Source organism: Eublepharis macularius, chromosome 3, assembly GCF_028583425.1.
Source record: "Eublepharis macularius isolate TG4126 chromosome 3, MPM_Emac_v1.0, whole genome shotgun sequence".
Classification (NCBI taxonomy): Eukaryota; Metazoa; Chordata; class Lepidosauria; order Squamata; family Eublepharidae; genus Eublepharis; species Eublepharis macularius.
In genome coordinates, this window is record NC_072792.1 from 152570050 (window position 1) to 152585253 (window position 15204).

Genomic DNA, 15204 nt, shown 5'->3' on the forward strand with positions numbered 1-15204 from the left:
GCAAGCAATCTGTTAACTTAAAAATATAATCACTGGGGCTTATTTAGAAAGAGCTCAGGTTTCAAGCCTTTCCAGAACAATGAAGCACAGAAAATAATGAACATATGAGTAAGTCATCAGGAAAAATATGAATCAAATGTGATTGGATTTGCCACAATTAATAAATAAAGGTAATTTTAAACCAGTTTATACAAGACCAGATCAGTAAGTGATTAACTCTTAAGACTCAATGCAAAATGTCATCTAAGCATGTTGATAATACAACTTGGGTAAAAGAACCCTAAAGCCTTCTGACCCCCTCCCCCTCAAAAAACCATCACAGGATAGGTGACAACATATATTGCTGCTCTTCTGTCTTCTCCTTTGCCCTTAAAAACAACAGCAACCATTGTAGCCACTGACTTCCTAAGTCACTAGTTCAGACAGTGGGAAACACATAGGGAATCCACATCAGGCTTACCTAGCTTCTGCCTGTGGTTTTTCCATACTTCTTCTTGGTAAACATTTAATGCAAAAGGAAAATGCTAGCAAATATTTTCACCTGGAGTCTCTGCAACTATATACATAAAAGCTTGTTCCTGGTATTCTGTCTCACAGTTTCAATCTGATGTTAAACTCTAACTTGTTTCATAACCACCCAGGGCTACAGGTGATTTGGGGCATCTGGGGAGGGGGGGGCACCAGAAAGTAGGCCTAGACCTGGTTTCATTGCCATCCTCAGTGCATTCCTTTAATGGCTGCCAATTATTCCTTTCAGGAAGAATAAAGTGCTACCCTTGGGAACATTTTGCAATCAGGGTAAAACCAATGGGTTGTCGACAAAAAGATCAACTGCAATCTCTAGGGGTCCTTGAAACTCAGAATCCCTCCTTCCAAATGTATCCTATTACTAATTTTTCTAGTTATTAATAAGTAACACAACTATCTTTTAAAAATGTGTAAGAACCATAAAAAACCCTGCTTAAAATAAACGTAGATGGCTAAACTCAGAAACAGTTCATCAGCTAATCACTTGAAGGTTCAGTAACATTCTATTTAAAAAATAAACTACTACTACTTAGTTTTTGCAGATGACATAAATGTTTACCCAGCAGAGAGCAGAGGGAGTAGTTAGAAAACACCCATAAACTCAGGATTTTAGGACTCCTAATAGATTAGGTGTCTGTAGCTTACGTTGCAGCTAGTTTGCAGCTTGTGCCCAAATAAGATGTAGAACAGACGGATCAAGACTCATGCAGCAAAAAACTACTGCCCACAGGGAGGAGACAACCCTGAGACTTGTGTCATTTACTGGTCGTTTATTGGTAGTGATGGAAATTTACTGTATCATTCACTGGTGGTGGTAGAAAATGCAATCACTTCATAGCTGCCTTAATTACATTTTGCTAATTTAATAAGTAAGATCTGTATGGTAATTTGCTCTATAAGACTGTCATTGTGCTTTTTAACTGGAATAAATTTAATCATTTTTTAAAGAAATAGCTGCCTTATGGCAATCTCTACTGGGGTTTTCAACAGAGGCGTAAAAAATTGAAGTCCACATAGATACCAGAACAGCATCTAATTTTTAGAAAAAAATGGCCAATATATTTCCAGCTTCTCTTCAGAATTCTGCTCAAACTCCTTTATGGTTAACCATCAGAGGCCATACTGCACATATGGGTATGATAACATATTCCACATAATTCCATGTAATGGGACACTAGTTCAATTAAGCATATTTGAATGCATTTACTTACTGTGCCTAATTTATTCTGTTTCTGTTGTGATTAGGGAGGGACCAATAAATAATGCAAGGCACTGAAGGTCCTCCCAGGAACACTGGAATGCCCACTAAGCCTCTCATGGGCTTGAACATTTTACACCCACTTTGAAGGCTATCTTCATAACTATGAGGACCAGAGACCTTTTTAAAACAAAAGCTGATATTCTCAGAAGGCAGAATTCTGCAACTTTCTTGACAAAATGCAGAATACACAGAGCCTTATCTATTTATAGATTTCCTATCTGCAATGAGCAAAACCATTCCAGAAGCCTTGGAAGACTAAGGGCTCAGAAACTGTCAAGAAAAAGTTCCATCAGTCTTTAAATCTTCACCACCCTCCATGCATAATACTTCTGACAACATGATAAGCATGAAAATATACTCACAGTTTCAGCATCTACAAAAAGAGTGGGGCATTCCGAACATGAAGTCAGCATTTGTGATGAACTCACAAACTTTGAGCCTATTCCTCGCAGATTGTCGCCAAGGTAGCTGGCAGCATCACAAGTTAGAAAGCAGAATCTTTTCTGAATATTCTGTAAAGCAAAATTATACTCATCATCACATTAACGGCTGAACTCTTTTATTTTTTTAAGATCTGCTTGTAGTCTTGCTGTACACTGCATGAACAAAGGGAAAAACTCTCCCTAAGGGATATGTATGTGTATGTTTGCTTATGGATATTTAAACCCATCATGCCTTGACTCTAAGCTATTCAGTTCCTGTAAGCTGTTTGGCTCTTTATCTTGCTAGCAGAAGGCTGTTTTTTTGTTCATTTCCCACGGCCCCCCTTGCTAAACTGAATTTGTATGCAGTACTGGTTTGCTCTTTTTCTGTCACCAGCAACAACGAACATGAGAATTCCCTGCCCATTCTGGGCATTGTTTTGTTACTACCCAACGTCAAGTGGCCTAACAAACAATGTAATGAGTGTTCCAATGCCAAGTTTACAGCATGGGAAATTATGACAGAGGCTTCTGTGTGTTTGGTTTCCCCCTCTGGCCAGAACTGCTTGGCAATGGCATCTCTGCTGCTTGAGAAGGTTCCAACATACTAAATAGCAGCTGGAAACTATTGCACATCAAGACCCTTCCTGCTTTCCTAGCTGGTATAGCAGTCAAAAATAGATCCTTTTAGACAGCTTTCTGCTGTAAATCGTTTATGTTACTTGAAAGACAAAGTCTTACTCAAGCTTCATAAGAACTAGAATAATTATAATATGGAATCTAGGGCTCTTGACAACTAGAAGTATTTTATTATGTTCAGCAGATCATCTTAAAATGACAGAATTCAGTTGGGTAGGAATCAAAGCACTGTTATCAGGGCAAGTGGGTGCCACCCAGAGCGCAGTTTATATTATTCAACGCAGTAGTTAAAATGAAGCAGCAGCTTGACCCTCAGTTTGTGAGCTGAAGCGGTTGGGAACATGGCAAGAGCTGCTTTCACACCAAGGATTTCCCACATTTCAGTCACTCAACTGGTGCACTTTTTTTCCGTTTCCACATGATATCATCCTGTTTGTGCACATCCCATTAACAGCCCATTGTTCTCCATTAAAAAAAATCTTGATTTTAATCCTGTAAAAAACCTGGTATTTTCTGGGCAGGATACTATCAGCACTATCAGAAAGCAGCAGAGGTGGTTTGTCATTGCCTCCCTCCACAAAGCAACCCCAGTCTTCTTTGATGATCTCCCAAATATTAACAGGGCTGACCCCTACTTGGCTGGGCTATCTGGGTCACTTGTGAAAGGGGTGTGCACAGGGAAAAGATTTGGGTTTCCCGCTTCGGGTTTACCCGAAAACAATCCAGAAAACAATCCAGAATACCCCTAAACCCTAAGCGGCAAGCCACTTTGGAATTAGGGCATTTCACCTGCTTCAGTATGTTCTGTAAAAATTCGGAGCATACAGAAGATCACAGCAGGAGTTCTCGGCTTTTTCACCTGATGGGAGGGGGGGAAGAGGGAGCTCCCTCTTCCTTCATCCCATTGGGTGAAAAAGCCAGCAAAAAACCTTTCAAAGCTCAAAGCAGCGCTGAGAAGCCCTACTCTGAGCTTTTAAAAACTCCAAGCCAGCAATTTCACCCAAGGGGAAGAAGCTTCCTCTGCCTCCCTCCCATTGGATGAAATAGCCAGCCTGGATACTTTCAAAGCTCAGAGCAGCGCTGAGAAGCCCTGCTCTGAGCTTTTAAAAAGTTCAAGACGGCCATTTCACCCAAGGGGAAGAAGCTTCCTCTGCCTCCCTCCCATTGGATGAAATAGCCAGCCTGGATACTTTCAAAGCTCAGAGCAGCGCTGAGAAGCCCTGCTCTGAGCTTTTAAAAAGTTCAAGACGGCCATTTCACCCAATGGGAGGGAGGCAGAGGGAGCTCCTTCCTCTTGGGTGAAATTGCTGGCTTGGAGTTTTTCAAAGCTCAGAGTAGGGCTTTTCAGGGCTGCTCTGAGCTTTGAAAGTATCCAGGCTGGCTATTTCATCCAATGGGAGGCAGAGGGAGCTTCCTCTTCCTCCCTCCGCTTGGGTGAAAAAGCCAAGGGCATTTCCTTCCCCCCTTAGATCAGCATTTGGGCAGGGATTTCTTCACCAAACAGCTGATCCGGGGTTTAAATGCCCCTTTCCCTGCTGCTTTGCAGGGGCAAGGAAAGGGGCATTTTAAACCCTTGACCCGAAGCAATACCAATTGCTTTGGGAAGCTTTGATTCAGGGTGTCTGAGTCGAGACCAGCATGCTGGGCCCGATTCAGAAGTCCTGAATCTTTGCAAATCGGGTCCGATTTGGGTATTTTACCCAAATTGGAAAGCCGAATTGCATACCCCTGGTAACTACCACTGCTAAAAATGGAGAGAATACAGATTACCCTGGGCTGCTTGGAATCTCGTTGCAAGGGCAATTTCACATAGAATCAAATCAGCAACCAGGCTACCATGGAAAATCACCCTGATGTGGTAGCAGCCAAGGTTGCAATTCCCTTTTGCAGACCTTGGAGTAAAGAAAAAAAGGTACAATTAGAAGGTTATAAAGTGAGAGGAAGAAGGGAATTTGGGGTATATGTGTGCATCCCTGGGAAGGGAACCCCCACCTTCTTATTCCAGAACAAAGACTCTGCAGACCAAGGTTATAGGTTTTCTCCTTTCTTGACTCCTGGTTGTATTCTTCATAGACCTAGTGCTTGTCTGCCACCAAATCTATCACTAAAACAATTAGCCTCCAATACTGGATTTGCCTGACATTTGGAAAGATAGAGTTTGGGACATTCTCACCCCATGATAAAAGTTGAGGGGCTGGGGAAATATTATCAAGGTCCAGACTGAATGGCACCCTAAAAGTCTAAATAAGATCTTGTTGATTTCACTAAAAAGGTAAATTACCTGTAATCTCAGAACTAGAGATGAGTATGAACAGCAATACGAACAAAAAAAAGCCACAAACAGCCCAATCTGCTGTTCGTAAACAAGCTGTTCGTGAGGCTCCATTCTAAACGAACAAGTGGTCGTTGCAAGCCTCATTCGTTGCTGTTCGTCAAGCCAGACAGTCTGGCACCGGCAATCAATTCCCTTGGCAACTTAGGCAGGGATTGTCTGAACTCTGTCTGAACTCCTGCTGTTCCCCTGAAACCCCAATCTAAGCCCAATTTAGCTTGATAGGCAGGTCTTCCTTTCAAGTGTGGAGCTCCAAATTTATTACAAGGGAGCAATGACCAAGGGAGAGGGGGATTCCCAGCTCTGGCTTTGCAGACAGTGGAAAGGGGGACAGACAGCTGCTATTGGCATTTTGATAGCAAGAGTGCATTGGAGCTTGAATTTTCTTTGTGTGTGGTAGGATAGGGATCTACTCCTTCAGGTTCCAGGGCTGCTGCCAGGCTCTGGGCCAAGCTATTATTCATTATTGGTACCTTTCCTGCTGCCTGCTCAGGTAAGGTTTCTGGGAGTGGTGCGGTAGGGATCTACCCCTTCAAGTTCCAGGGCTGCTACCAGGCTCTGGGCCAAGCTATTATTTATTATTGGTACCTTTCCTGGTGCCTGCTCGTCAGGTTTCTGGAAGTAGTGCAGTAGGGATCTTGACCAAACTTGGATGATGGCTGGAGGAGAGCCTGCTGGCCCCCACGAACATCCAACCACGAACATGTTCGTGAACATGTCATGCTTGTAAGGGTTCGTGAGTCCCTGTTCATGAATGGCAATGAACAACGAACATCATATTCATTTTTTTCCCTGTTCGTGCCCATCTCTACTCAGAACTATGATCTTACCTTAAACAGGGAAGAGAACACATGAAAAGTGTACACTGCACAGGAGCCATCTGAATCACACATGAGCTGGTTGATATGACTACGCCAAGCTTCTTCCGCATCATCACATGCTGCTGGTTGAAATGCAGCTAGGATAGCCGAAAAGAATGGTGAAGGAGGAGGTGAAACATTCCTGTTGCCTTCACTAAAACTGGAAGAAAGTAAACAACAACAGCAAAAATTAAGAAATGCTCATATATTTGCAGCTGGAGGGTAGACAGCAAACATTTAATGACCCGACTTGACCTCACCCATAATTCAGGAACATCGTGTGACTGCAACTTTTGTCTGTTCTATAAAAGAGGTTCTCAATGTTATATAGGCATACCTGGCCAGTGCATACTGATCCAGCAATCTATCACCTTTTTCTTCAGTTTCTGCCATATCTAGGCTAAAACTATCACTGTACTCAAAAGCTGCTGGAAGTTCATTGGTAGAGCCAGACAGATCATCCTCCTGTACTGAGGTATCTTCCTCTTCTTGGGCACCTTCAGCCTAGGGGGTTAAATCAATTGCCATTTTAGATGCATGGTACTTTAATCAGTAAAAAAAAATCTTGAACAATACTGATAAGACTACTCTCAAGGAGTCTCCCTTAATTTTTTATGTTTTTGAAACATTTTCTGAAGAAACTGAAGACAACTGTCACTGTTACCAAACATTTCTTCCACATATATGATCTGAGCTGGCTAACACAATCTATAAAAGCTTTCTATGTACATTGTAGCACAGCTATTGATTTAGATCTCTCTCACCATGACCCCCTCACAAAGATCTAAAATTACAGAAAAGCTACATAACATAACTATTAAAGAAGGTCATCAACTGGAATTGCTTGAAATATAAGCCACAGTCCCCTTGCTATATGGATACATACTAAAGAATTCCTGGGCTTTGTATCTCAATCTTGGTCTGTGTTGGAAACCACTTCTAAATTCCCATGAGTCTCAGGTACAATGTTACAGGTGACAGAGAGAGATGCTTTCAGATGGAAATCTAGGAAGCTCCATTTTATGTATGGAGCTGGATACTGATTTGCATTGCGATCATAAACAGAGTTACACCCTTCTAAATACATTAAAGTCTTTGAAGGGCATAACTCTGATTAGGACTAGGGTGCAAAATTTGTTGGTCAATCCCAGTGCAGCATCTAGAGTGAAGTTCTGTCATCCATTAAGAAGCGGTAAGTCCTTGATATCATTCATTTTTGCATTATCTCAAATGAAAATATACCAAACTTGGCTGTACATCAGGCAACCTGACTATATCAGAATTATCAACTTATTTTAGATAATTTCTGTTATTGTTGTTATTACTACTATGTAAACTTGTTCATTTAGCATTAATTTATCTCCCTGATCCGTAATTGTGCTAGCATGATATGTTTGCAACATGAAATTATAGTATTTGACAGAGCACTGGAACAGCTACCAATATGTTTATATGCAGCAGCTTCAGGGAAAAGGTTCTGTCTACTTTTGGTTTGCATTATAAAGCTCTGCTTATATTTTGGAAACTGAACCATTTCTACAAAGAAATAACTTCACAGTAAATCTATGATATTTTTACTAAACTTTTACCAACCTTTAATAACCATGTCCCAGGCAAGCTTCATTTTCATACAAAATGGCTTTTCCATTTTTTAAAAAAAATAGAACTCAGTAAGCAATGCTTTATATTCTAAAGTAGACCAAACAGGCAAGGACTGAATCCAGTGTAAATGGCTGCACAATGAAGCTCCCACATTTTTGGAGAAAAATGGAATTCATGCTTACACCCACGGGGCAGTCTTTATACAGCCCCATTAACATTGCTAGAAGCGTGATGCTGGCATTTCACAAACACTGTTAACTTGAGAAATGTAGACTTAGTTTGGAACTCATTATGCCAGACATGCTGTTTTAGAGAGTAAAATTTAATTCTAAAACCCTTCTTCACAGAAGAAAACATGTATCCCCAATCTACTTCTCCCCCCACCTAATATTCATTCTTAAAATAATGTTGATTCACCTTTGAATTTTCAGACACTTGAAGATTATTCATTTCAGGCAAAGAAGCATTAAAACTAGAAGTTCTGGAACTGAAAGAAGGCACTGTTGCTGAAGCTGCTTCACCAGGTGTGGAAAGATGGTCAATGTGGTTTGTGTCTTCGGAAGGGGAAAGAGTCATGATCTGTTAAAAAAGAAACAAGACTAAGCCTAAGAGCATGATCCATTTGAAGATCCTCCTGTGCAAACCCAGCTAAAATGAATGAGATTTTCATAAGACACTCATTCATTATCCATGATGCTTATATAGGAGGACTTTGACACTGCCCGAGATGTGAAGTCATTCTATTATGAGCAGCCTCCAGATAAGACCACTGAAAGTAACATATTTTCCACTGGTGATCACTGACAAATTTAAGCTTGGCCTTTTATTATTAATTCCCTAAACTTTTTGCATATATCTTAAAAAGAAAACCACTTCAATATTTTAGAAGTTATTGCTTCAGTCCTTTGTGATGTTTTAACAAAACCAGAAGCATTGTTTTGTAAATCCTACATTATAAAATCTGCAAAGAGTTCAGATGGGATCTTTAATCCGGTATGACATATAACAACACATTGCATAAAGCACCACTTATCAGATCTGACATTTCCTGTGCATAGTATGCTCTTTTAAATCTCTTACATTAACTAACAAAAATAAAAGCAAGCAATAAGCAAATGCTTACCTACTTACAATATCCACCACTTCCTACTGCATGCATTCAAGTTCAGTTTGAACGTAGGAACTGCTTTTTAAAATGTAATATATAGCTACTAGGAGCTTATCATTTAACTACTTACTAGCTCTGATTGCTCTAGGATTTGGCTTGTTGTTAGGTCCTCCTCCTCCGATGACTCATCAGAGTCTTCATGGTTTATTTTGCTTAAGCTGGGTGTACTTCCTGAAAGCTGGCTTTCTTCCAGAAGCTGCATATCACACTTGTCCAGACTATCAAGAGAACGCCTGCGTACTCCCCAGTTGAAATTGTCCATGCTTTCACCCTGAAATCACAGCACTGATTGTTTTCTCTGCCAGAATATAACTATTTTTTTCTGCCAAAAATTTTATTTAACAACTTTTCAAAAAATTGGAATGGGGTTTCTATCTTTAAGCAGGGGAACACCTTTCATATAAAAGTATCATCAAGTATTTTTAATTAATCCAACCATATGCAATTTTTAAAGGAACTGACAACATCATGGTCAATTTAGAAAGCCCTATCCCAGCTTCCCCAAACCCTCCTGTATCCCAAGGACAGGACTTCAAAATGCAGTAGGCAGGGCAAAATTGTTTTTACTTCTACGTGGCTTACACTGCAGAAGCCCTTTAAAGTCCACAAGGCCCCCATTTTAGAAGTCACAAGCACCATCTTCCATGCAGCCTTTCTGGTGCAATTCCATTTTGACATGATGGGAAGTTGTTTAAACAGCAGTAAGAATGTTTCTAATTGCGGTTTTTAGTCATTTATATTTATGACAACAGCAAACCACAAATAAAATATTTTAGATTTTCTGTACTACATAGATGAACACATTACTTGACAGCATAGCCAAGGCAGATCTGGATGCATTTTCAGTGTGACGTGCACAACACAAATGTCACAATCAACAGTTTTTTGTTTTATGTAGCTTTTACTTTGTACATTTTAAATTATTTTTTCTAGGTGTAATTTCTTTAAATAAACAATATTTATTTATTTTTTAAATAATAATTTCCTATTTAAATATTACTAGGTCTCAGTCATTAACATGCGGGGAGATATGCTTTATTCTAGCACTGAAGCATGAATGGTTGCAGGGCTGTCTTTACTGTTACAAATATTTTAAAATCTAAGATAATTGTAGCTAGAACAGAAACAAATGCACACAAATGAAATTGTAACATGATGACAGAGATTAATTGTTTTAAGTAAATCAATCATAGAAATTCTGAAATGAGTTTGACTTCTTATATGAAACCCACCTCTTCCAGAAGTGCTTGAGAGGAGAATCCCGGGTCCCAACATAATACAGAACTGATAAAAAGGTTCTAAAGAATACACCTGAGCAAATAACTGCTCATGTGAAAGGCCTACTATAAGCAAAACAATGTCAGAGCAACAGGCTCGCACCACACTGTAGCATCTCTTTGGCAACTCAGAAAATCTGAAATTTGAGATGTTCCATTTCACAGAAGTGAAGCCTGCAGGCCTGTAGATCACACTTCTGCACTTATTTGTGCAACGAATTTCCAGTTTGTCATGGCATCAGGAGGAAATATTTTTGCAGGATCTGAAGGGGTTTCATTTGATTTTGATTTCACAATTCGGAATTTCCTGTATTTTGTGAAGTTGTAAATATTTGTTTTGGCACTAACTACAACTGGGGGAAAAATCCTTCAATGACAATTCAAATACCCTTTACTGATGTAAGGCTCTGCCTCTCCCAGCCTGTTCTTCTGCTATTCACCAAATAATGGCAGAGGATCCAGTATAATGCTGGCTTTTCCTCTGTGTGTACGTGTGTTCTTCTAAAGCCTTTAGCACTGGTATATATAGCCTGGCAGGATCTCCTAAGTAATACTACAAAGATTTAAAGATTCCTAAAGTGAAGGGATACATCTCGAGAATGATTGTTCAACATCTGAACACTACCATCCCACAGCCCTGACAGCCATTTTCAGGCTATGCATTATAGGAACTAAAAGCACTTGGAAGATAACTTACATACAACTTCGTGTTCTCAATACTTTAAGAAACCCACACAGAACCTAAACTATTTTTATAAATGACAAAAAGGTGAGGAAAGCAGTTGCACAAGTGATCTCCCTATAGCTATTTCTGATAATCTGTGAAATGCAACATAGAGATCTAATCCATGTCGATATTTGTAAACCAAAAATAACTTCTGGAATTAATGGATCTCACCATGGACCAAACCAGTGAATTACACTTCAGGTATTAAAAGTAGAACCACTTCTTAGTTTTTGAACCACTTCTTAGTTTTTAGAATACCAAAACATTTCTGTATCATAGTATCAGGTAGAAACCCCTTCACACACATATATGCACACACTGAAAGAGACAGAATATATCACAGAGTACAAACAAAGCATTACATCCACTAGCACATATGAGTTCAAATAGCATTATCTTACCTGAAGTTCCTGAATAGCAGATATAACAAATAGGAAACAAATAAAGAAAAGTATTTGTAAACATACTTAGTTTAAACATACTATTAAGACATTTTCCTACAATCTAGCTTAAAACTACTATATGAATAAATTTATTCCTGTTTAAAATACTATGATACTAATTTTTATAGTATCTGGGAATCTTGTGGATTATCTAAGCAGTAATTAATCTCTGCCTAATATTGATAATTTTTTAAATTTCAAAACAGAAGAAAATACTGTTCCTAAATTTCCTGATACCATTTAATTTGTATGTATGCATGTGTGTGAATGTGTACATATACTGCGTATATATATTAGAGTTGCCAACCTGCAGATGGGCCTAAAGATCTCCAGAGATCAGTTCCCCAGGAGAAAATGGTTGCTTTGGAGGGTGGACTCTATGGCAGTATGCTTTGCTGAGGTCCCTCCCCAAACCCTGCTCTCCTCAAGCTCCTCTCCCAAATCCACAAGAATTTCCCAGCTTGGAGTTGCCAACCCTATAGATAGGGGGTGAGGGAGAGAAACCAGATCTTCTAAGTCACAGTAGAAGCCTAAATTAACAGTATCATTCAAAGCACAGATATACCCTTCTAAGTCCACTGATGAGACAATGGGCTTAAAAGGGTACACTTCTGTTTAGGATTGCACTGTTAATCATCAAAATTGAATGAAGCTGCTTTTTTTTTAACTTTAGAAATTGCTCTTTTTTAAAATGAAGTTATTTGTAAAGGCATTTCAGGACAAAGCTGTTGGACTCAATAACAGGAAGTACATTACAGCATTACCTAATTATGCTGCTATTGTTAAAAATGAATGTTTTTTTCCCCATTAAACATCTCTGTTTTGAAGATTTTATATTGTGAATACAATCACCCCAGTTTGGAGTGAACTTCTTCTCTGGAATGTACATTTTTAACGTGGTCTATGGTTTTCTTAGAATTTGAAACCATGTGGAAAGTGAGGAAGACAGTCCTTTGAGAAGGTCCTTTGAGAAGGAATAACAGGAATAACATTGCCATCCAGTGTGTCCCTCTAGTAATTATTGTTCTAATTTCTGATCAATTAATTACAATTACTTGCCCATACGTATTAGCTATTTTTGTAACAAAATTAGACTATAGTTCTTTTGAACATCCTTATTATCATGCAAAGCCTTATGGCCAATGCACTGCTACAGCTAAAGCAAAAAGCTTTCTATTTCTTAGTAGACAGTATAGAAAGAATTGTCTTCAAATAAACTAGGGCTGCCAAGTTGAAAATTATGGAGTATGTATTTAAATGTACCACCAATAAATTGGGAAACAATGAACTTGCTTCTCTTCTCTGCCTTCGTCTTCCTTTCCTTGCAGTAGTAAAGGGGACACAATTATTTCCCTACTATAGCCAAGGGAGAAGGATTCTGAGAAATTACAAACTACGGTTAAGAGGAAAACATGGCCTGCTGCTACCAATCTTTTAAAGATGACTAAGAGATGAGCAGGATTGGAGCCCAGTGGCATTTTAGAGACTAACAAGATTTTTATGGTGTAATCTTTCAAGAGTCAGAGCTCTCTTTGAAAAGCTCACACCCTGAGAATCTTGTTGGTCTTTAAAGTGCCACTGGACTCAAATCCTGCTGTTTTATTGCAAGCCGACCCAACTACCAAACTAACTATCCTAAGAGATCAGATTACTTACAATTTAAAAACAAAATACAGTAAGATTGGAAACATCTTACATTCACAGAGATGTTTACTGATGAATGATGCAACAACACTGATAAACTCGTAACATGATGTATGATATAATGTAGTCATTTTTATATTTGTGGTGTAACATATTGTCATAGTGTGATCTTCCTGTTTGTAGTATCTATTTGCAGTCACCAATGATTGCCAGGAGGTTAATAAACCAAACCAGACTTATTTTTAAAAAAGTAGCCAACAGGATGTTTATTTTTGGCATAGTAAGTTAAATGCAATTAAACTAAGAGTAGTCACTTTCCCCAAAAGTCAGCAAAGCTGAATTTTGAATCTCTTTTAGGAAAACAGAACAAAGACAGTATTTAAGTAGATGAGCAAGTGGTTCTCTGCCAGTTGAGCAAGTGTTCGAACTAATAATCTAAAACAATTCATTGTAAAGATACTGAATTCAGTCAAAAGGCAGGCAGAGACAATAAGGCAGTATCCTGCCTAATTAATATTAGCCAGGTGTCAACCTTTTCCTGGAAAAAAAAGGGGGGGGGGGAGAACTAGGGTTGCCAGCCTCCAGGTGGTGGCCAGAGATCGCCCAGAATTACAACTGATCTCTAGGCCATAGAGATCAGTTGCCTTGGAAAAAATGGCTACTTTGGATGGTGGATTCTATGGCATTATATCCCACTGAGGTCCCTCCCCCCTCCCCAAACCCACACTCTCCAGGCTACACCCCCCCCTGGCAAATCTCCATGAATTTCTCAACCTGGACCTGGCAACCCTACGTGAAAATGTTCCATTTATTTGTCCATCATCGTATTTTACGGCTGTCATACTACATCATCTTGCAGCAAGTACTACAATGTGCCTTTGCCAAGACCTAGCTGCTGCTGCTTGTTTGCTAGCATAGCTTCAGAATTATTGGTAGGCCAATATGAAATAGCCGGCACTTGACAGCAGGCTGGTTTTCTACAGTTGCCCAGGTCTGTTCTTCTTCAGTCCTCTAAGTGATTCCTTTCTTGAGATTCAATTTCCAATCTCTAAAACTAGAACAACAAAGAACTATAGGGACATTAGAGAGCTGGTTGACACTAAGATTAGCAAGATTCGAGTCCAGTAGCTCCTTAAAGACCAACAAGTTTTCCAGGCTGTAAACTTTCGAGAGCCAAAGTTTCCTTCATCAAACGAAGAAGGGAGCTTTGATTCTCAAAAGTTTATAGCCTGGAAATCCTGTTGATCTTTAAGATGCTACTGGATTTGAATCTTGCTTTTCTACTGCTCTTCTACGCAGACCAACAGGGCTTCCCACCTGAAACTGATTCAGATTACTGCTTCATGTCGCCCACTATGTCTTCAATTCTCTAAGGTGCCAAGCAGAGGTCTTCCCCATCCCTAACTTCAGAGATGCTTTTAAAATAAGATTTTAGGTATCCTTCAATTGAAGTGTAAATATTTTTCATGCATAAGATTCCAAAGCATGTATCTTTAAACTTCTCATAAGGAAGAATCCAAACAGATATTTGGTTGTATCTCACAATTCACAGGGGATAGGATGCTTGCAAAAACAAGCCTTTCCCACCTTCTCTTTCTCCCAGCAACCCCTTGTGAACCCCCAAAATACTGTTGTTGGGGGTTGGGGAGCCTCATGAATAGAATGCCTTGGGACACACAGGACTGTAATCAGGGAGGGCACTTACTATGCCAAAAATGGCACAAGAGGGAATTGCAATGATTTCACCCGATTTTACCTCATCATACTGTGGAATTTTGACTATTGGGCTCAACTCAGAAAAAAAAAATCTGCTGTATGACCCGTCACTTTACAAAAACAATTTTTCTACCCAGGAAATGCTATTCCAGTGCCACAGCCCTGATTCCAACTGCTTTTTGAAAAAATTTAAAAGGCATGCACATCAGTCACATGGATGAGTGATGACAACTCAGGTGATTTGCCAGGCCCCTGCCCACAGCATCAAGCCACAGCATATACACATGAACTGTTCTCTCCAAAAACAGAGGAAGAACTTTTCCACAGTTTTATTCTGATCTCATCAGATTTCAGAAGCTAAGCAGGGTCGGCCTTGGTTAGTAATTGGATGGGAGACATCAAACAAAGACTAGAGCCGCAGAGGCAGGCAATGGGAAACTGTATCTGTTACTCTCTTGCCATGAAAACCCCACCAGGGGGTGCTATAAGTCAGCTATAACTTGACAGCGCTCTCCATCACCACCATTTAAATAAAGGTAAAGAGCCTTCCTTAAGTTTTTAAGAGGATCACACACTCAGCTTTAA

The 15204-nt window shown here is 39.6% G+C and overlaps 1 protein-coding gene across 2 annotated transcripts in view; it reads right to left on the reverse strand.

Annotated features, from left to right (window-relative positions):
* Positions 1-15204, reverse strand: part of FRY (FRY microtubule binding protein) — a 255784-nt gene that overhangs the window by 15560 nt on the left and 225020 nt on the right. For both annotated transcript variants that reach the window (XM_054973031.1, XM_054973032.1), the window contains exons 52-56: positions 8883-9083; positions 8062-8223; positions 6380-6546; positions 6013-6202; positions 2152-2301 (exon numbers count right to left, since the gene is read on the reverse strand). In XM_054973031.1, coding sequence (XP_054829006.1) covers positions 2152-2301; positions 6013-6202; positions 6380-6546; positions 8062-8223; positions 8883-9083 — 870 coding nt within the window. The remainder of the gene's footprint in view (positions 1-2151; positions 2302-6012; positions 6203-6379; positions 6547-8061; positions 8224-8882; positions 9084-15204) is intronic.